Genomic DNA, 20,080 nt, shown 5'->3' with positions numbered 1-20,080 from the left:
TCCAAAGACAATGAGGAAAGCTGTAGGTCAGGAAGGAACAGGTTCATTACAGCTTCATTATGGATTAAATAGAAAATGTTCTCTATTTCAAATCAGTTACTCATAAACTTTTGGAACGCTACCCATTGAAAAATCGGGGACTACCCAAATTATGTTTTGCTATAGTTGCAGATATCAGTGTTCACAATGACAATGTTTATTAGTGATGACTGAAAAATAATACACTATTTAAAACGGGAATTTAAAATATATATCACCCCCTTGAACCCATCAGGAGAATCATAGCACCTTTTAAAAATCTATGTACACATTTTACACATTAAACCATTTGTCATTGAGCCAAGGAAATGACAGCTTTTTCACTACTGGGAAAGAAAAAATTCACACTAGAAAAATACATTATACAAACAACTTCCTTAAGGTAATGGCAGGGGCAAATCACTGCAAGAAGGAAGAGAAGAGCATTAAAAAGTTTCTTCTGAGCCCTCAAGACCTTTGGAGAAATGATTGCCTTTTAATTTATTTTTGGATACAGTTTGGATACACAGGTCTATTCTTTGGCATTTTAAGGGCGGTGTTTTGTTTCCATTTTCCCCCTAATTTCTCCATAACAATTTGATTCTAAATACCATTGCCTCCACCGGAAAGAGGCTTCTTTCTGTAGTTGGCAGATATTGCCAGAAGTATGTGAACGTGTCACTTGGATGTCATTGGCCTAGTCAACCCTCTAGTTTGCTCTTCCAATTTGTAATTTTCCTTTCTCTTTTCTCTCCTTTCAGTGGCCCATCATTTGCTATTTCTTAGCACCTCATTACCAGTGGGTGGGCAGCGGGGAGGAAGGAGTATATGAACTCAAATCTGTTAATTTCTGGAAAAATATTCCAGTGACGACATCTGAAGTTTATGTCCCTTAAAGTTGTTTTGTTTCTGAAAAGTGGACTCTTGCACAGAATAACTGTCCTTGAACACTAACATCTCTAGCCTGTGTCAGAATTGCATTTGGGGGGCCACAGGCTGAGGAACTTTAAGACAATTAACCCTTGCATTTAAAGCACCAGGATTTGAAAAGTCACGTGCACCTATGCAAGTCAATATTTAAGTAATGCAACCTATACCAGAATTCCTTGTTTTTCCATTAAAACGAATACCGACAGGGCTGTTTTAATTTTACAACGAATGCGGTGCAATGCAAGTTCAAAACAAGTTTGGGGACTGGTTTATGTGAATCTGAATTAACTGCTTGGTGAGCAACACGGTTTTCCATTCTACAGAATCCCGTGAGGCTTCCGGGTGAAGAATTTGACCTCGTACCTCTGTCAGATTTAAATAATAAAAATGATGCTAAAAAATTATGTCCTTTTGAATAACTCATGTCAGGTCAGTTCCTAACCCTTCCTCTACCTCCCTCCGGTTCCTGGCAGGAAACGTGTGCGGAGGCAGCGGATAAAAAGGTTCCAGTTCCCAGCAGCAGCGCGTTAGAAAAATTTTCCATACGTTGGTGCACTCATGCTGCCTTAGAAAAGTGTGGTTTGAAACAGAGTTCCTCTTCTCTCTTTTTAAAAGCCTTTTTTCTCAAGAGCTCGAATTCTGTACAGTGTTCAAAATGCCAAGCTGGTTTTCGCTTTATACCACCATGTGACGCCCCCTCCCCTCCAGCCCTGAGATGCTTTAAAACAAACACAGTAACAAAATTTAGGTTAAGGAAATTCTAGCTGGGGGTAGGGTGCGAAGCCAGCGTTGCGGAGGGCAACAGACTACAACTCCCACAAGCCCTCGTGGGACCGCTATCCGACCTCCCCACCACCCACCTTGCGCTTGCGCGGAAGACCCTGCGCGGAGAGGAGGGGGCGGGGACAGGACAACGCACATAGAGGAGGAGGAGGAAAAAGGAGACCATAGACTTCCACCTGGGCCTAGAGTGGCTCTTAGAGGAGTGGGGAGAGGAGGGCGGGCGGGGACCACCTTCAGAGCAGGCCGCCGGCGGTATCATGGCGACCCGGAACCCCCCTCCCCAAGGTGAGCGGCCGGGGCCCGAAGTAGTATCTGAGACGCGGCTCCCAGCTTTCGACCTTGCACCCAGGGCGCCTTTTCCTTCCCCTGCCCCAGGGTTCCTGGGGCTGTCTTTTTGAGGCAGCCCCCTGGAGCGCCCCCTCGAACGAGGCCCTCCCTCACCTCTCGGCCGAACGCACTCGAAGAGCGACCTCCGCCCCCATCACAGCCCCACCTCCTGCCTTAGCTTCAACTCCGGCCCTGGTGGTTCACTTCCATCTTCAGACTTTTTTTTTTTTTTTTTCAGTTTTGACTTTGAAGTAATTTTTTCTTGCCGGGCCCCTAAGCGATTCTTTCCGAGGACGACCTCCTCTTTCTCCCACTGATGAAAATGGACCCCGCTCTGGCCCTGACCCTGTTGAGATTTGGGGGTGACCCTTCATGCTGTGTAACTCTGACCTGACCTTATTGAGATTTTGGGGAGGGGGTGACGACCCATCACTGCTGTGTAGCTGTGACCTGACCTTACTGAGTTTTAGCGGGGTGACGCCTCACTGCTGTGTACCTCTGACCTAGTCCTGGCTCAGACCCCCAGGCCGGGCCCTGGGTCTTTGGAAGGGAGATGCTAGGCCCTTTATTCTTGAGGCCCTCGTCTCAAGGATTGGGTTTAACAAATTCTTAACGTTTCCATCTGGGCATTTTTAGCTGTAGGCCAAAAGTAACAGTGAGTTCTAACAGATAAAAAATGTGTAGGCCATTTCTGACTTTTGGTTGACTCTAAATTTATTTGTTCCATTTTGTATTTTGAAGAATATGAAAGTGATGACGACTCTTACGAAGTGTTGGATTTAACTGAGTATGCAAGAAGACACCATTGGTGGAATCGAGTGTTTGGCCACAGTTCCGGACCTATGGTAGAAAAATACTCAGTAGCCACTCAGATTGTAATGGGTGGAGTGACTGGCTGGTGAGAACGACATCTTTTTCATTAAATTTCATTGGGAGACCGCTGCCCTTTTGTACACGGGCCAGTTCCTGTGCACACTCAGTGGCTTTACACTGTTAGTCCCAGAAGAGCCCTACCTTGAGGCTTTCTCTGTGATACGATTGGTGTAATCTACACTCAGGGACTCGGTGTTGGGTTTTGGTGATCTCTCTACCCCATGCCTACACTGTTCTGCTATTTCCTCCTCACACTTCCTTTGATTCTTTATATATTTTCTCCCTTCTCAAATTTAGCAAATGGAGTGGATCTGATTCAGTTTAATAGTGGGTTAAGAAGAAGAAACATGTAAGAGTTAATTGTATGTAAATAATTCTGCTTCTTCAGTGCTAACAACTGGAAAAACCTGTGGGAACTCCCACAGTAGAACTGGTCTCCAGGATTGTCAGCCCTGTAGAGAGCCATGTAAAATTCTCATTATGATCCAGATCATTCTGTTGATTTTTGTGGGTAGTTTGGATTATAATACTTTGAAGAAGAGTTGTAGAACGTTGGGTCTTTGTTGTAATAAAGGACTGATTGCTTACTCTGTGATAATATTGTGGAGTACGTTGAGGAGCGCTTAATAAGCATTAACCTTACCAGTTAACATTTCAGACTACATGATTACATAATTGCTACTGTAGATCTAATTCGGTTATTCTTGGAATAAAAGATTAGCCAAATAACAAGGGTCAGAAACAAGTTTGACCCTTTACTTGGAAAATGTTCATGACTATAGAGAATTTTTCAAGTTAGTGTGGGTGCTTAACTTGTGAATAATCATTTCTTTCCTTAGATTCTAAATTAAACTCATCTTACATTAATTTAAATATTTACATATTTAAACTTGGTAAGTATTAACTTTTTTGATTTGTGTTTCACGTGCACCTTGGAACAATAGCGCACTCCCCTATGCCTTTTTGTAAATACCATGTATGGTAGGAACACTCATTGTGAAGATTCTGTGATGCAGAGGTATAGTATTTATTCCTGATGTGTGCTTATTAATGCTGCTTATGAAAAAAGACTGCAATTAGAAGAGAGATGCCTGGTCAGGGCCCTGGTTATTCAGACGATTGTCCGCAGGTTGGTTGTACCTTGATCACCATAATTCAAGGTCTGACCCTCTGCTTAAATAAACTCACAGTTTGGTGCCATGGGTGATTGGTTAATGAGAGTCTGGGCCTGAAGTCCCATCTTAAAAGAGATTAAAAAATAATTAAGTAGTAGAATTATCAAATCATTGTGTGTTTTCTCCTTGTAGGCCAAACTCGGTGAGACACCCCATAATTGGCAGAAGTTTGCTTGGAAAGCCTGGAGACAGGGTAGAGGGAGTTCTTAGGTTTATTTTAATGGCTCATGCCATTAAGCAAAGGATGGACATGCTTGTGGAGCAGCTCCCTGGGACATTGTTGAGACTTGCCTGCTGCTAGGCTCCTCTGCTCCCTTTTCTGATCCTTGTTGCTGACTCCCCTACCGAGGGACATGGTCTTTATAGTAATACATATGTTTGGATTATAGCCAGGTGTTGGCCCAGGAGCTGTGTAACAGGACTCTAATATGACACAGGTCATTTGTTGCAATGAGTTTAGATTCAGTGTAGTAAATTTTTGCAATTTTCCGAGTGTGTAAGACTGACATAGTATTGTGGCATACGTTAAGGAGGAATGGTTAATAGGTATTGACCTAACGAGGTAACGATTCAGACCAATTCAGGACCTGAATGGGAGGCTAAGGAGATTATATTTAGCTATAGATAACTATAGGTTTTTGATCATAATAAATTGATATTAGGATGAGTGGTTGCTAGGAGAGATGGGAAGTGTGAAGACTAGTTAGAGGGCCCTTAGTGTGATCTGGAGACAAGGTAATGATGCCCTTGAGAATGGAAAGAAGACAGAGTCAAAAAATGTTTTGGAGATAGAGTATATAGAATTGGCAGTCATTTGGACCCCGAAGTTGAAGAAGAAGGTGGAGTCTGAGATGAACATGAGGTGGCAAGCCTGGAGAATGGTGCTGTCCCTTACAAATTGGGATCTTAGCAACATTTGGTTTGGTTGGAAAGATGTTAGCTTTGGGATATTTTGAATATGTGGTTCTGAGTGCCAGAGAAGCCCATCATGTCATTGGAAATGTAAATTTTCCATTTATGAGGGTGTATTCGTTTCCTCGGGCTGTTGTAACAAAGTACCACAACTAGGTGGCTTAAAACAAGAAAAATTGATTCTCTCACAGGTCTGGAGGCTAGAAGTCTGAAAGGTGTTAGCAGGCTTGGTTCCTTCTTGGAGACTCAGAGGGAGAATCTGTTCCGTGCTCCTCTCCTAGCTTCTGGTGTTGCCAGCAATCCCTGGCATTCCTTGGCTTGTAGACATATCACGCCAGTCTCTGCTTCTGTCGTCACATGGCCCTCTTCCCTCTGTGTGTCTCTATGACATATTGGGTTAAGTCATGTTGGGTTTAGGTCCCACCCTACTCCAGTATGGCTTCCTACTAACTAATTACATCTGCAGGGACCCTTATTCCAGATAAGGTCACATTCTGAGGTTCTGGGAAGGACGTGGATTTTGAGGGGACACTATTCAACCCAGTATAGGAGGCAAGAGCTTGCACACTGTGTATTTAGAATACTGAAGGGAATATGAGCTCACTGAAGGAGAGGATCACAAAGGAAGTATGGATTGACATTCTTGCAGGATAGATGAGACAAAACAGGTTTAACATAGAGATAGATAGATTTAGATATAGGTAAGGAAGCTGTGAGAAACGTGGGCTGCAGAGTTATGAAGGTGGAACTCCAGCTGGACCTTAAAGGGTAAAAAAGCTTTAGATAGGCAGAGCTAGGTAGAAAACCCTAGAAACAGGGAGATTAATAGCTTGAGCTATGCTGATGACCTGTTTGAAGACTAATTGGATTGGAGCTGAAGGTTTGGGTACAGTGGGGCTCAGCAAGGTGTGGGGAACATCTTGAATGTATTAAAAAACAAAACAAAACAAGTCACTTTTATTATGGGGAATTTTAACTTATACAAATGTAGAAGAGTATAGTGAACCCCTGAGTACTCAACATTCAGTTTCAGGAGCCAATCTTTTTTTCCTATAAATTCCCCTCTTCTCTTCATCCCCTATTTTGAAGCACATCTCAGACAGTTTAGATTGTGCAGTTTTGACTAACCTGTGTAACTGAAGGGAAATGTGGAGGGTTTCTGGGCAGGTAAGGGACATGCTCAAAAGAAACTGGAAGACGTTAAGATTTTATTAGGAAAACAGTGGAAAGTAGAAGAGGGGGAGAGTTTAGGGCATCATTGATTGTTCTTGTCTTTTGTCATTTCATCTCCTATCATTTCTTTCATTAAAGGTGTGCGGGATTTTTGTTCCAGAAAGTTGGAAAACTTGCAGCAACTGCCGTAGGTGGTGGCTTTCTTCTCCTTCAGGTATGTGAGAGCTGTAGGTCCTTGCCTCTGCTTGCACATGTAGCCCTTGGGAACTGAGAAAGTCAGGTTTAGCTATTTCACTCCTGTCCATTTTAGTAGAAGATGGAATTTTTCTTTTAGGCTTCAGTTTGTGGAAAAACTAAAATGAGTTTTTGAAAGCTGGCATCTGTCATGAAAGACAACAATTTAAATACTTTTTAAGTTCTTTAAGCATAGTTTGACCCCAGCTATTAAAAAGACAACTATTAGGGGCTGGCCCCGTGGCCGAGTGGTTAAGTTCGCGCGCTCCGCTGCAGGCGGCCCAGTGTTTCGTTAGTTCGAATCCTGGGCGCGGACATGGCACTGCTCATCAGACCACGCTGAAGCAGCGTCCCACATGCCACAACTAGAAGAACCCACAACGAAGAATACACAACTATGTACCAGGGGGCTTTGGGGAGAAAAAGGAAAAAATAAAATCTTTAAAAAAAAAAAAAAAGACAACTATTAAAATTTGAGGTGCCTCATTCTTTTATTACTTACATAAGTTTCCCTTGAAGCACCTCTCTAGCAAAATAAACATTTCATCAATAATATAACCTACTCATCCTGACCATTTTAAACATATATTTAAAATTCACACAGAATATATAAAATTCAGAAGTTCTCTTTCCTTCCCATTTCCCAGCCATGCAGTTTTCCTTCCCGGGGGAAATTGCTGTTAGCAGTTTCTAACATGTTTTTTAAAACTAGGGAACCGTAATAATACAGAAAGTGGAAAATTGGGTTTAAAATATCATCCATAATCCTATTTTTGAGGCAGGTAGATTTGAAATTTCAGTTTTGTTCATCTTCCTCTAAGTATAAGGCTTAAAGATGCTTTGCTGTTAGAGGCTGTTGATCAGGATATTATCTGGCATTCATGTCTGTTTGGCATATATTTGTCCAAAAATATTCCCTGAAGATCAAATATAGTAAATCCCCAAATAGAAAATCTCTGGGAATGAATGTTAGCAACAATTTTAAAGATACCAGGAACTGTCAGTCGTACCAGATTTAAAAAGTGATTGATGATCATAGCAACCAAAATCTGACTTCAGCACCTGAGCCATTGATCATGTCATAACCAGCGTCGTTGCCTGAAGTACAAAGGGACTGGATTCATATGTGTTAAGCACAGATTTTGAGTTGTTTACTAAATAGCTTTTTAAAATATATATATTTTCTTTCTATTGGTGACATTAATAGGAGTAATTGCTTATTTCTTGTGGTAAGAGGTAAACAAGAATATGGTTAATATCTCAACTTAGTCCTTTGGATGATTATGCCAGCATTTGTACAGAAGGGAATTTTATTAAACTGATTTTGACTTGGGTTTATGTAGAATCAAGAACATACTTAATTCTGTAGCTATTTTGAAAACTCAGTTATCATTTCTGTTTAGTGGAAAAGGGTACTGGACTGAAGCAGAGTTTCTTAAAATGTTCACAGAATAGAGAGAATTATACATTTCAGTCCACTCTGCATGTCAGTTTTTCAGAAGTCCTTTTCAGTCTACTCAGTATGCACCATTCAAATCCACATTTGGCCATTGCCACTTTCTATTTCTCTATGCCTAGTCCACATATTCTTTGAAGTTACTAAGCAGAAGAACATGGGACCTCTCTGCTTCAAACCAGTTTTTCCCACAAGTGTGACTTAACTTGAAAACTCAGTAGAAGGGAACTGAAAGAGGAAGTTAAGAGTAACAAATGGTTTTTAGGATAATTGCTATTAGGCCCACTTCCATATTTTTGTTACCTTTGCTTATATTTAAATATAAATATTAGTTTACTTAGAACTTAACTTTTCTAAAAGCTCAATATTCCAGTAGCTATTTATCATACTGCTATCTTAAAATACAGTGGTATATAAGTCTTTTAAATTTAGTTTTTTGTTTTCCGAGTTGTACATGGCCATAATTCAAAGGGTCAGTTACATGTACAAGGCTTGTTACAGATTAATCTTCTGCCTCCATCACTAACCCCACATTTTTCCCTCCTTGAGGCAGGCAGTTTGAACTCTTAGCTGATTCTTAAGGTATTTATCTCCTTTTTTCCTAAACAAGTTAATTAGACATTTCTTGAGCTGTCAGTTTGAGGTATTAACTGTTGGCCTCCCATTATGGAATATGAGAATTTAGCTATCATTTATTGAACTTCTCTGTGCCCCCTCTCCCATCTCACACACTTGCATGAGTCCCCTGACCCCCCACATCAGGTGAGTGTTGTTATGTCATAATTGTGTTAGATCATTACCTGGAGTTCACTGAGCTTGAATCTGTAAATTTATGTCTTTAGTCATATTTGGGAATCTTTTGGTCATTATTTCTTTAAATATTTGTTCCTATTTTTTCTCTCTTCTCCTGAACATGACTCTGATTACATGCATGTTATGCTTTTTGATAATATCCTGAGGTTTTGTTCATTTATTTTTTCAGTCATTTTTTTCAGGTTGTATAATTTCTAGTGATCCAGCTTCAAGTTCACTGACTCTTTCCTCTGTCATCTACCTTTTGCCGTTAAGCCTATCTAATAAATTTATTTCAGATATTGTATTTTCCAATTCTAGAGTTTCCATTTGGTTCTTTTTATATTTCCTATATCTTTGGTAAGATTTCTTATCTTTTCATCGATTACAAGCAGTTTCCTTTACCTCATTGAGCATAGTTATAATAGCTGCTTTAAAGTCCTGATAATTCCAATGTTTGGGTCATCTCATGGTTGGCATCTGTTGATTTTCTTTTGGGACTAGGCCACATTTTCCTATTTTATAATATATCAAGTAAGTGGATTTTATCCTGGGCATTGGGAATGTTATGTTGTGGAGACTCTGGATTCTCTTTTATTCTTCTGAAATGTGTTGATGTTTTGATCTTAACAGGCAGATAACTTGGTTAGACTCAAATTGCAGACTCTCACTTGTCATGGCTAGCAGCTCAAATCTCAGTTCATTTCTTTTAGCCTTCGCCGGAATGCTTGGTTCTGCCCTGTGAATGTGTGGTTCAGGACTTGGGTAGAGTTTATGCATAGAATATGGGGCTCCCCTTCTTTAACTCTCTCCTTTCTGGCATTTGTTGTTGTCCTGGGCTGTCCTCTGGTTCTTCAGGCAGGAAAGATGGCATGTTTTCTATTAGTTTTAGCCACCCTGCAACTGCATCCTGCCCTCAGGATAAAGGCAGAAAAATGGGCGACTCACCTTATATTGATCCCTTCCTAAAAGTTTCAACTCCCCTTCAAAATCTGCTTGCTTTTGTTAATTCTGGAGCCTACCTCTCCACCTCCCCCCCTTTTTTTTGGTGAGGAAGATTGGCCCTGAGCTAACATCTGTTGCCAATCTTCTTTTTGCTTGAGGAAGATTGTTGCTGAGCTAACATCTTGCAAATCTTCATCTGCTTTGTATGTGGGATACCACCACAGCATGGCTTGATGAGCGGTGTGTAGGTCCACGCCTGGGATCCAAACCTGTGAACCCCGGGCTGCTGAAGCAGAGCATGTGAACTTAACCACTACGCCACTGGGCCAGCCCTGTGGAGCCCTTGTATTTTAACCAGGGATTATAGGTGCTATCTATAGGAGGGTCCCCTAAGGTTCATCAGTAATTACCTCCATGCCTGCAACCCATATTGCCATGTCAGGTACTGCCAGGAAAAGCTTTCACTTGCCATTTGATTTGATCACTGCTCAGCTTTGTTGAGGCTGGAGTTTGAAATGATAGTAGGTGAATGAATACAGGAAGAAATGCAGATAAATAAATTCTTCTATGGAGTCATTCACAGTGAAAATGTAACTGAAGATTCCCACCAATTTGTATAAAATCAGATATTTTTATTATTTGAAGTATTTTATGTCTGGATTTATAATCAAAGTGATGCATTAAAAGATTACAAAGAAAGCATAACCTTGATAGAAGTGATTTAAAATGATATGCAAGGCCTGTTAAGTACTCATGTGATTCTTTGTGTTTTGATTTTATTATTTGGAGGGACTAATTTACTGTACTAGTGTACACATACATTATTCCTGTTCAGATTTTGCCACATCTCAGTAGCACCATATGAGAATTTTTCTTATGGTTAATAGGTGTTTAGCTATAGTTTTATTAAAAGGATTTATGGCATGAAAGTTGTATAGGCATATTTCTTTTATATTCCACTTTCAAAAGCAATTACCAGAAAGTATTCTTAATTTAAGTAAAGAGTCAGTGAAGAGTCTTAATCTGCTACTTTAGATTTCTTTAGTGACCGAATAACTGATTGGCTTCTGATCCCTTGTAATTAAATAGCTATTTAATTAAAAGGTACTTTTTTTATTAGCTATATAATTGTGATTGTCTCTGTGTCTTTTTAGTTAATTCTCAAATTCCAAAAGTTATGATAGAGTTATAGTCCAGTTGTAATACAACTTTTGGAGTCTTTTCCCATCACATGCTATGCTTTGCTTAACATAGCCTTCATCACATCTAAGTAATCACTTATGCTTAGTGTCTGTTTTCCCTGACAGACTTGAAGCTCTCTGAGGGTGGGGACTTAACATCCCCCTTGTTCTTGGCTATAGTTTGGGAGCCTAGAACAGTGCTTGGCACACAGTAGGCACTCAGTATCTGTTCAATGAGTAAATTGTGATTTCTTACCTATAAGCTTCATGAATTTCTTGAAATCTAAGTGTTCATATATTCCTGGGTAATAGATTCATTAGCAACCCAGTTGCTTTAGAATTAACCGTTTTTATTACATTTTTGCAGATTGCCAGTCACAGTGGCTATGTGCAGATCGACTGGAAGAGAGTTGAAAAAGATGTAAACAAAGCAAAAAGACAGATTAAGAAACGAGCAAATAAGGCAGCACCTGAAATCAACAATATAATTGAGGAAGTAAGACAATATACATTTTTGGCTCCCTTTTTTTTTTTTAAATGGGTCTCGCTTAGCAAAAGATGTGACTAGGGACTATCTTCTTTTTAAAAAATTGGTGTTTTTGGTCATGTCTAGAGTGTTAAGTGAAATTTGGGACCAAACCCCCATTTAAATCAACCGTTATTTTTTTTTTAGTAGTTAACATAGTTTCCCCTGCCCATCTCCCACCTACTTTGATCTGCATATAAAAGCTGATAACATCAGTCATGCGCCTGATGATTAACAACATTTTGGTCAACAATGGACTGCATTATAGACAGTGGTCCTATCAGATTAGTACCATAGAGCTAGGTGTGTAGTAGGCTGTACCATCTAGGTCTGTGTAAGTACATGCTATGATGTTCGCACAATGCCTTTCTCAGAACATATCCCCATCGTTAAGCAACGCATAACTGTATTCTTCCAGAATTTTTCCTCTGCTTTTACAAATTGTACGTATGTAGAAAAGGTGTGGCAAAACTAAAACTACCTATTTTTTTCTTTAAGTGGAATAGTATGAAAATGTATATTTTATTTTGTTAATATATTAGTTTCATTAACGTTTTTTGTATCTTTAATCTATTTTCTTCTTGTATTCTGTTTTGAATTGAATTGAATTGAATACTCTCTTGCCTTTGTTCTATCCTTTTACTTCCCCCAACTTTTTGTTTTGAAAAATTTCAGATCACTTGAGAAGTTGAAAGATAAATACAGGGAATACTCAAATACCCTTCACCTATTCACCGCATCATTCTCATTTTGCATCATTTGCTTTATCTCTGTATGTGTGAGTGAGTGTCAGGTTTACTTTTTTTTTTTTGCCAAACTGTTTAAGACATCATGTCTTTTCACTTTTAAATACTTCAATACATATCTCCCAAGAGTACAAGTATTCTCCTGTACAACTACAATTACTCTATTAATCCCCCCAAATTTAACGTGATATTAAAATTTTTCCAGAGAATATCTTTTGTAGCTTTTTTTCTTTTCCAAATCAAGAATTATATATTGCACGTGGTTGTCATGTCTCTGAAGTCTCCTTTAATTTTAAAAGTTTCCTCATCTGGGTTTTTTTCCCCCCTGTCTCTCATGACACTGACTTTCTTTTTTTTTTTTTGCTGAGGAAGATTTGCCCTGAGCCAACATCTGTTGCCAATCCTCCTCTTTTTGCTTGAGGAAGATTCGGCCTGAGCTCGCATCTGTGCGTCTTCCTCTATTTTGTATGTGGGTTGCTGCCACACTATGTCTGATGAGTGGTGTAGATCTGCGCCCGGGATCCAAACCCACAAACCCGGGCTGCCAAAGTGGAGCATGCCAAACTTAACTACTATGCCACAGGGCCGGCCCCAACACTAACATTTTTGAAGCATCTAGGCAGAATATCTCACAGCCTGGCTTTACATGGTCCTTCATGATTTTATTTGGGTTAAACATTTTATCAAGGTGATTTTTTTTCATCTTGTATGTTTTTTCTTACATAAGTGGACTATTAATAAATATCATTGTGCATGCTGTGGGAATTTATTAAATAATCTGTGTTAATAACTTGCTGAATGGACCATTTATGCCTGCCCTATAGGTAGATTTCTTTTTGCCTGTGAGATTATTGCTGCTAATATACCTGTTATCTCAGTAGCAAAAAGCTCGCTGGGCCTGGCTGGGAGCTCTAGGCTCCTTTGGTTTGTAAGGGACAGCCCTGGCATCTTGCGTGGTGGTTGGCACCTGCAATAGTAGGTGCACAAAAATTTTTGTTGAATATTTGTTGAAGTGAGGAAAACAGCTGAAAACATTACTTAGCTCCAGGTTCAGTAATAGTGTTTTTTAAAATTTGCATCTGTTTTTCTTTTCTTCTTCTTTTTTCTTTTTTTTTTTTTTGAGGGAGATTAGCCCTGAGCTAACTACTGCCAGTCCTCCTCTTTTTTGCTGAGGAAGCCTGGCCCTGAGCTAACATCGTGCCCATCTTCCTCTGCTTTATACGTGCGACACCTACCACTGCATGGCATGCCAAGCAGTGCCATGTCCACACCTGGGATCCGAACTGGCGAACCCCGGGCTGCCGAGAAGCAGAACGTGCAAACTTAACCGCTGCGCCACTGGGCTGGCCCCAACATCTATTTTTCTCAGTGTGGTAAAAGATATATAACATAAAAGTCACTATTTGAACTATTTTTAAGTGCACAATTAGTGACATTAAGTACATTCATGTTTTTATGCAACCATTACCACTATATATTTCCAGAACTTTTTCGTCATCCCAGATAGAAATTCTAACTATTAAGCAGTAACTTCCACAATGAACCCCTCTCCCCAGCCCTTGGTAACCTCTCTTCTACTTTCTCAATGAATTTGACTGTTCATTTAAGCGGAATCATACAGTATTTGTCTTTTTTGGTCTGTCGTATTTCACTCAGTGTAATGTTTTCAAGGTTCATTCATGTTGTAGCGTAGTTAAGAGTATTTTTGTTTAAATTTTCCTTACGTTTCAGGCAACAGAATTTGTCAAACAGAACATTGTGATATCCAGTGGATTTGTGGGAGGCTTTTTGCTGGGCCTTGCATCTTAAGGATGTGAATGTTCTATCACGGTGGAGTCTCCTATGAGAAGAGAAGTGGTGGCGACAAGGTGGTTTCTCAGCATTACGCGCTGCCAGATTCTCCGGGGCAACGAGAAACAACTAGCTGGACGACACCAAACTCACAGCTTAGCATTTTGCCATCTGAAGCTTGGCAAACTAGTATGTGCTGTAAAACAACCTATATGGTATGTGTACAATAGTGTTCCAGAGCAAAACATGGCTTTCAGTATTTTTTTAACATTTTCATTTGTTTAGAAATTAGCCTATAGAATATCACCATTGGATGTAGATATGGGGAAAAAAATCTGTTGGATCTATTCCCCAGTGAAATACTATCCCTTTTAATTTAAATAAGATATTCTTCATTGTGCTTTATAGTATAGTGCCAATAATTAAAAATTTGTATTATAGCTTCAACATTAGGGCTGACTTTTTTTAAAGATAAGTTTGCAATAAATTGAAGAATTGTAATGCCCTTTTGTGGAAGAATTTAGAAATCATAGAATTATTAAAGATATTGAACAGATTTAATGCCAATTTTTAGGTTGTTTTTTCCTGCAATTCTTACTTTGCTTACATAATAACTGTTGTAAACAGTTTCAAGGAAGGCTCTTCTGAGGAAATACTGTCTAATGCTCTTTTTCTTCTTTTTGATGTCTGTAGTTGTAAAAATATCTTCTTGTATATAAGCTTCTAATTTTTTTTATTAATTTATTTATCCTGGCAGCCTGGACAGAACTAATGATTTTGAGAGTACATACAATTGGGTCACTAACTTGTTTTATTAACCTTGAGTGACCCTCCTTTCTCGTTTCTAAAAATCCTAATTGTTGTTTTGGCCCCTTCTTCACAAAGTGGTAAAAATCACTTTAAAATACTTAGTAGTATGGTATGAATTTACTGTTTGAAGAACAGTGATTTTCCATATAATCATGAAATTGTACCTTAAAGAGAATTGTCTCCTTGATGTAGTCTGAGGCGTAAGTGCTAAGGCTCTCAGGTTTTGGTGGCATTATGCTGGTTGAACACTAGACCGGTTGACTTGTGTCTCAGGGCCTACATCACACTGCCTCAGAAGCCCTTTGCGTGGAAAAACTTCTGTATTGTTTGTTTTGTCCATAGAGTTCTAGGTCGGAATTGGGAAAAACAGCAGAACAACATGTGTTGGAATCTTCAGATTGGAAAGACCTTGCAGATATCCAGACTGTCTCCTTTTGGGAGGAAGTCCCCATAGCATTTTTTATGTATTGTAAACATAAGGCATTTCATACTTTCAAGATTGGTTACAATCTGTGTGCTTTCGTTACACAAGACTCCTTAAAATTGAATGTGCGATTGATTTTCGTTTTCTTCCTTTACTCTCATTAGTGCCTCAGATACAATGCTAAATAAAACTCAGACTTTCTTAATATGAAGTGATTTTGCTTATAAATACTTGTTTTTTCTTCTTTGAGCTTTTCTCTGTTTCTGCCTTCTCAAGTTTTTCATTGCTGTGGAATTTAAAGGGAAAAATACTCTATATCGGGTGGAACCTTGGCCACACTTCTGTGCGCCGTATCTGCGGGATGCTTTCGTCTGATACAGTGAGGCAGGCTACTGTGGGGAGCTCTAGTAGCTGGCTCAGTTTGTTCATTTTGGAAATATTTATAGTGTTTGTTCTGTACATGATAGACTAGGAAAGGGGGGGCACAAAAATGTCTGCCTTCAAATAGAGACTAAAAATTCTTGTATGACAAGTTATGTAATGCTATCGGGGAACCTGGTGTATGATTTAGTGGCATATGAGTAGTAGCGATAACTACTTTCAGAGTCCAAACATGAATGAAAATTGAAAAAGATAGCTCTTCATTTTTACCTATACATTTCCAAATATCTACTGATTTGTTTGAAAATATTTGTCTACAAATGCAAAGTATTATCAGTGCTCTCCATTCTGTCTCCTCTCTGTTAGTGCTCCTTGTTCTGCGTCATATCTGCACCACTTCCCCACTAGGTTGTATGCTCCTTGAGGCAATCGTATGTGTTAATCAATCTCTAACTTGTGACGCACGCTGTGTAATGCTTTGCTCATGGTAGCTATTTGGTAATGTTGTGAATGAATGAACGAGTGTGTGAAAAGCATATTACTGTGCTAGAGTTGGTGTCAACCTATAAGAAACCTTTCTCTGTGTAGCAGTCCGGTGAATTAGAGGCTCCATCAGAAATGGCTTGGTGGGGTTTGGTTGGAATGAAAAGCTTATAACCTACCTTTGAATAAAATGGGGATTTTTATGTTTGAGGATATAAAGGCTGTTTGCAGGATTTATTAAAACTTGAGTATATGGAATACAGGTATTTTGTGGCCTAGGCTTTGGAAGATATGTAAGGACATTTTGACTGATTTTTGTTTTTTATTCTTATAGCCCTCTCAAACCTCCCTCACAAAAAAAGATGATTTTTAATGTTTCCTTATTTCAAATGCAATATGAATTAAATATGTTCATTACAGAAAAATACATCAGCATAAAGAATATATAGAATGTTTATAATATGATGTACTAGAGATATTTTTTGTCCATAGCCTTTGGAGTCTTTCCTACTTGTGTATGGACATTTATGTGTATTTTGTGTAAAAATTGAATCACTACTATTTTATAAATAGCTATTTTCAGTTACGTATTATGAATGTCTTTTATAATAGTAGATACATTTATGATGACAGAAAGATATAAGTACCCACCCTGTCTCCCTTTATGAGACAACCATTATTAAAAGTTCTTTTTATATATTTTAATATATTTATACTTATTTTTATTGTCCATGTTTGGATAGTATATATTGAATGTCCACTCTGAAAGGTAAGGAATTTTGTGCATATCCCGTTTCTCCTTTCTTTTTTTTGATTGCTAATATATTTTTAGTTTTTTGAGTAGATGGCTTTATTACTTTAAATATTAATACCTTTTCTGTCTTTATTTACCAACTTTAGATAATATCTTCTAACTCTTTGTAATTAAAGATGAAGAAAATAAGAATACCTCTTCCCTACCACCCTCTGGCCTCCTGATTTTTGTTAAATTGTTATTACTTTTAATGGTACATTCAAATGATGGAGTTCTATTATTAAGAAGAAGGTAGAGATGGGGCTGGCCCCGTGGCCGAGTGGTTAAGTTCGCGCGCTCCGCTGCAAGCGGCCCAGTGTTTCGTTGGTTCGAATCCTGGGTGCGGACATGGCATTGCTCGTCAGACCACGCTGAGGCAGCGTCCCACATACCACAACTAGAAGAACCCACAACGAGAAATATACAACTATGTACTGGGGGGCTTTGGGGAGAAAAAGGAAAAAATAAAATCTTTAAAAAAAAAAAAAAAAAAGAAGAAGGTAGAGGTATGTAAATTGATCTAGAAAGATCCATGTGTTAATGATAAAATCAGGTCAGAAACAGGGTGATCCCACTTTTTTGAAAAGCTGTGCGCATGAGCATAAATATGCACACAGATGTTCATAGAGGCTGTCTGAAAGGTTGGGATATAGGATTTTCATGTTGTATTTTCAACATTTTGATGTCATCTGAAGTCTTTACAGTGAGTACATGTTAATTTATAGTTAGCAAAAGTTATTTTTTTAGAATCAGGAATGGGAACTTAAAATTAATAGGTTATTGCTATTTTCGGGGGCTTTTTCTTTTTACCTTTCCTCTTCCTTCACTGAATTTATTTTTTAAGTTGTTTTCGTCAAAATAGTGCACATAGTTCAAGTCGTCAAATAGTCTTTGACTACAGATAAGGCCTCTAAAAAGTGCAGCGCTTTTCTGCTCTACTTCTCTCCCACTTAGTGGCTTTTTCCACAGAGGAGTTTCAACTGTATTAGTTGTTTCTCTTTGTATGTACTATAACCATATTTCTTAGACTTTCTATTATGATAAATGACTTGGGCTTCCTATTATGGTAGATGTGGATTTAGCTCTATAACACCTTCCTTTTCGCATCTTAGTAGTAACAATTTATTAAATTTGTATAAGGTTTTATACATTGTTATGACAAATATGGTTTACTGTTGAGTAAGGACACAACTTCCTATAGGTTCAGCTGAAATCTAGCCTTAATCTAACCCTGCAAATAGCTCTGGAGCACTGAGGGGCCCTGTGGCTGGCAGTATAATGTGCCCCCGAGATGTTAGGTCCTAATCCGCTGAACCTGTGAATACATTAGGTTACATGGCAAAGGAGAATGAAGGGTGCAGATGGAATTAACTCGCTAATCAACCAATCTCAAGGAGGTTATTTTGGGGTATCCTGGTGGGCCCAGCATACTCACAAGTCTTTAAATGAGGAGTAGCGAGGCAGAAAAGTCAGAGATGTGACTATGGACGAATGATTGGACAGATGCTATGTTGTGGCTTTGAAGGTGGAGGAAGGGGGCCATGAGCCAAGGAATGCTGGCGACCTCTTGAAACTAGAAAAGGCAAGAAAACAGATTGTCCCCTATTGCCACCAGAAAGGAACACAGCCCTGCCAATACCTTGATTTTAGCCCAGTGAGACCCGTGTTGGACTTCTTACCTCTACACCTGTAAGATAGTAAATTTATGTTGTTTTAAGTCACTATGTTGTGAGTTCTACAGCAGCAATAGAAAACTAATGCTGCTGCCACTGAGTTGTCCCCGCTTGTGGCAAGAGCTGGCTTTTTTTTTTTTTTTTTTAATTAATGTTATGATAGATTACAACCTTGTGAGATTTCAGTTGTACATTTTTGTTAGTCATGTTGTGGGTACACCACTTCCCCCTCTGTGCCCTCCCCCCACCCCCCCCTTTTCCCTGGTAACCACCGATCAGATCTCCTTATCAATATACTAACTTCCACCTATGAGTGGAGTCATATAGAGTTCGTCTTTCTCTGACTGGCTTATTTCGCTTAACATAATACCCTCGAGGTCCATCCACGTTGTTGTGAATGGGCCAATTTTGTCTTTTTTTATGGCTGAGTAGTATTCCATTGTGTATATATACCACATCTTCTTTATCCAATCATCAGTTTCTGGGCATGTAGGCTGGTTCCACGTCTTGGCTATTGTAAATAATGCTGCGATGAACATAGGGGTGCAACGGACTCTTGAGATTTCTGATATCAGGTTCTTAGGATAGATACCCAGTAATGGGATGGCTGGGTCATAGGGTATTTCTATTTTTAACTTTTTGAGAAATCTCCATACTGTTTTCCATAGTGGCTGTACCAGTTTGCATTCCCACCAACAGTGTATGAGGGTTCCTTTTTCTCCACATCCTCTCCAACATTTGTCACTCTTGGTTTTGGATGTTTTTGCCAATCTAACGGGTGTAAGGTGATATCTTAGTGTAGTTTTGATTTGCATTTCCCTGATGATTAGCGATGATGAACATCTTTTCATGTGTCTATTGGCCATATTCATATCTTCTTTTGAGAAATGTCTGTTCATGTCCTCTGCCCATTTTTTGATCGGGTTGTTTGTTTTTTTGTTGCTAATCAGTGTGAGTTCTTTGTATATTAAGAGCTGGCTTTTTATATCCTCGTATCAGTCTGGCACTGGCTGCAGTCTGCCCTTAGGGGCTAGGGTGGATAACCTCCCAGCCAGGGAGGCACTGTCCTGCTGAGAGCAATTTTCAAAATGGTGCAACTGTCAGCCATCAGCAACTAATATTACTATAGTCGGGTGGTGAGTATACTGGCCCAACAAAAGGGATCTCCGTGGGACACCAACAGTCTCCACCATGTGGGTACATCTAAGCCAACGTTGCATGTGTAAAACAATAGTTAGATTTCCTTGGGGGTGGAAGGGCAGTAAAACAAATGTAGAACTGAAATATTTGGATTTGTAATGTAAAGTCCTTGTATTGTTCCAAAATATATTGGTTAACCTCACACTTTGAGTTCTCCTGCGTGTTAAAATTTTAAGAGCAATCCCTAAATGAATTACTTACTATTAGTTGTGAACAAATACGTTTCAAACGTACAAATAAGCAATCCAATCTGAATGAAGGCAGGAAAGGAAGAAGAAAGAAGCACAGAGAAAGCGTAAATAGGAAGCATAAAATAAGATGGTAAAAATAAATCCCAAAATATCAGTAATCGCACTTCAAAAGGAAAAATGAACAGAATCACAATGTGATTTTATATAAACATCGTTCTATGTAGACTCGAATAGTAGGATTAGAGCCGCAGAACGGGAATGTT

The 20,080-nt window shown here is 39.1% G+C and overlaps 1 protein-coding gene across 1 annotated transcript; it reads left to right on the top strand.

The window, feature by feature from the left end:
• The first annotated feature begins 1,806 nt into the window (after positions 1-1,806).
• FUNDC1 (FUN14 domain containing 1) lies at positions 1,807-15,307 on the top strand. Its single transcript, XM_070605968.1, has 5 exons — positions 1,807-2,016; positions 2,800-2,956; positions 6,330-6,405; positions 11,167-11,295; positions 13,803-15,307. The coding sequence occupies exons 1-5, from the start codon at positions 1,989-1,991 to the stop codon at positions 13,878-13,880; spliced, it is 468 nt and encodes a 155-aa protein (XP_070462069.1). The 5' UTR covers positions 1,807-1,988; the 3' UTR covers positions 13,881-15,307.
• The last annotated feature ends 4,773 nt before the right edge of the window (positions 15,308-20,080 follow it).

The sequence above is a fragment of the Equus przewalskii genome, chromosome X (genome assembly GCF_037783145.1).
Source record: "Equus przewalskii isolate Varuska chromosome X, EquPr2, whole genome shotgun sequence".
Lineage (NCBI taxonomy): Eukaryota > Metazoa > Chordata > Mammalia > Perissodactyla > Equidae > Equus > Equus przewalskii.
This window is presented reverse-complemented; position numbering and strand designations above follow the sequence as displayed.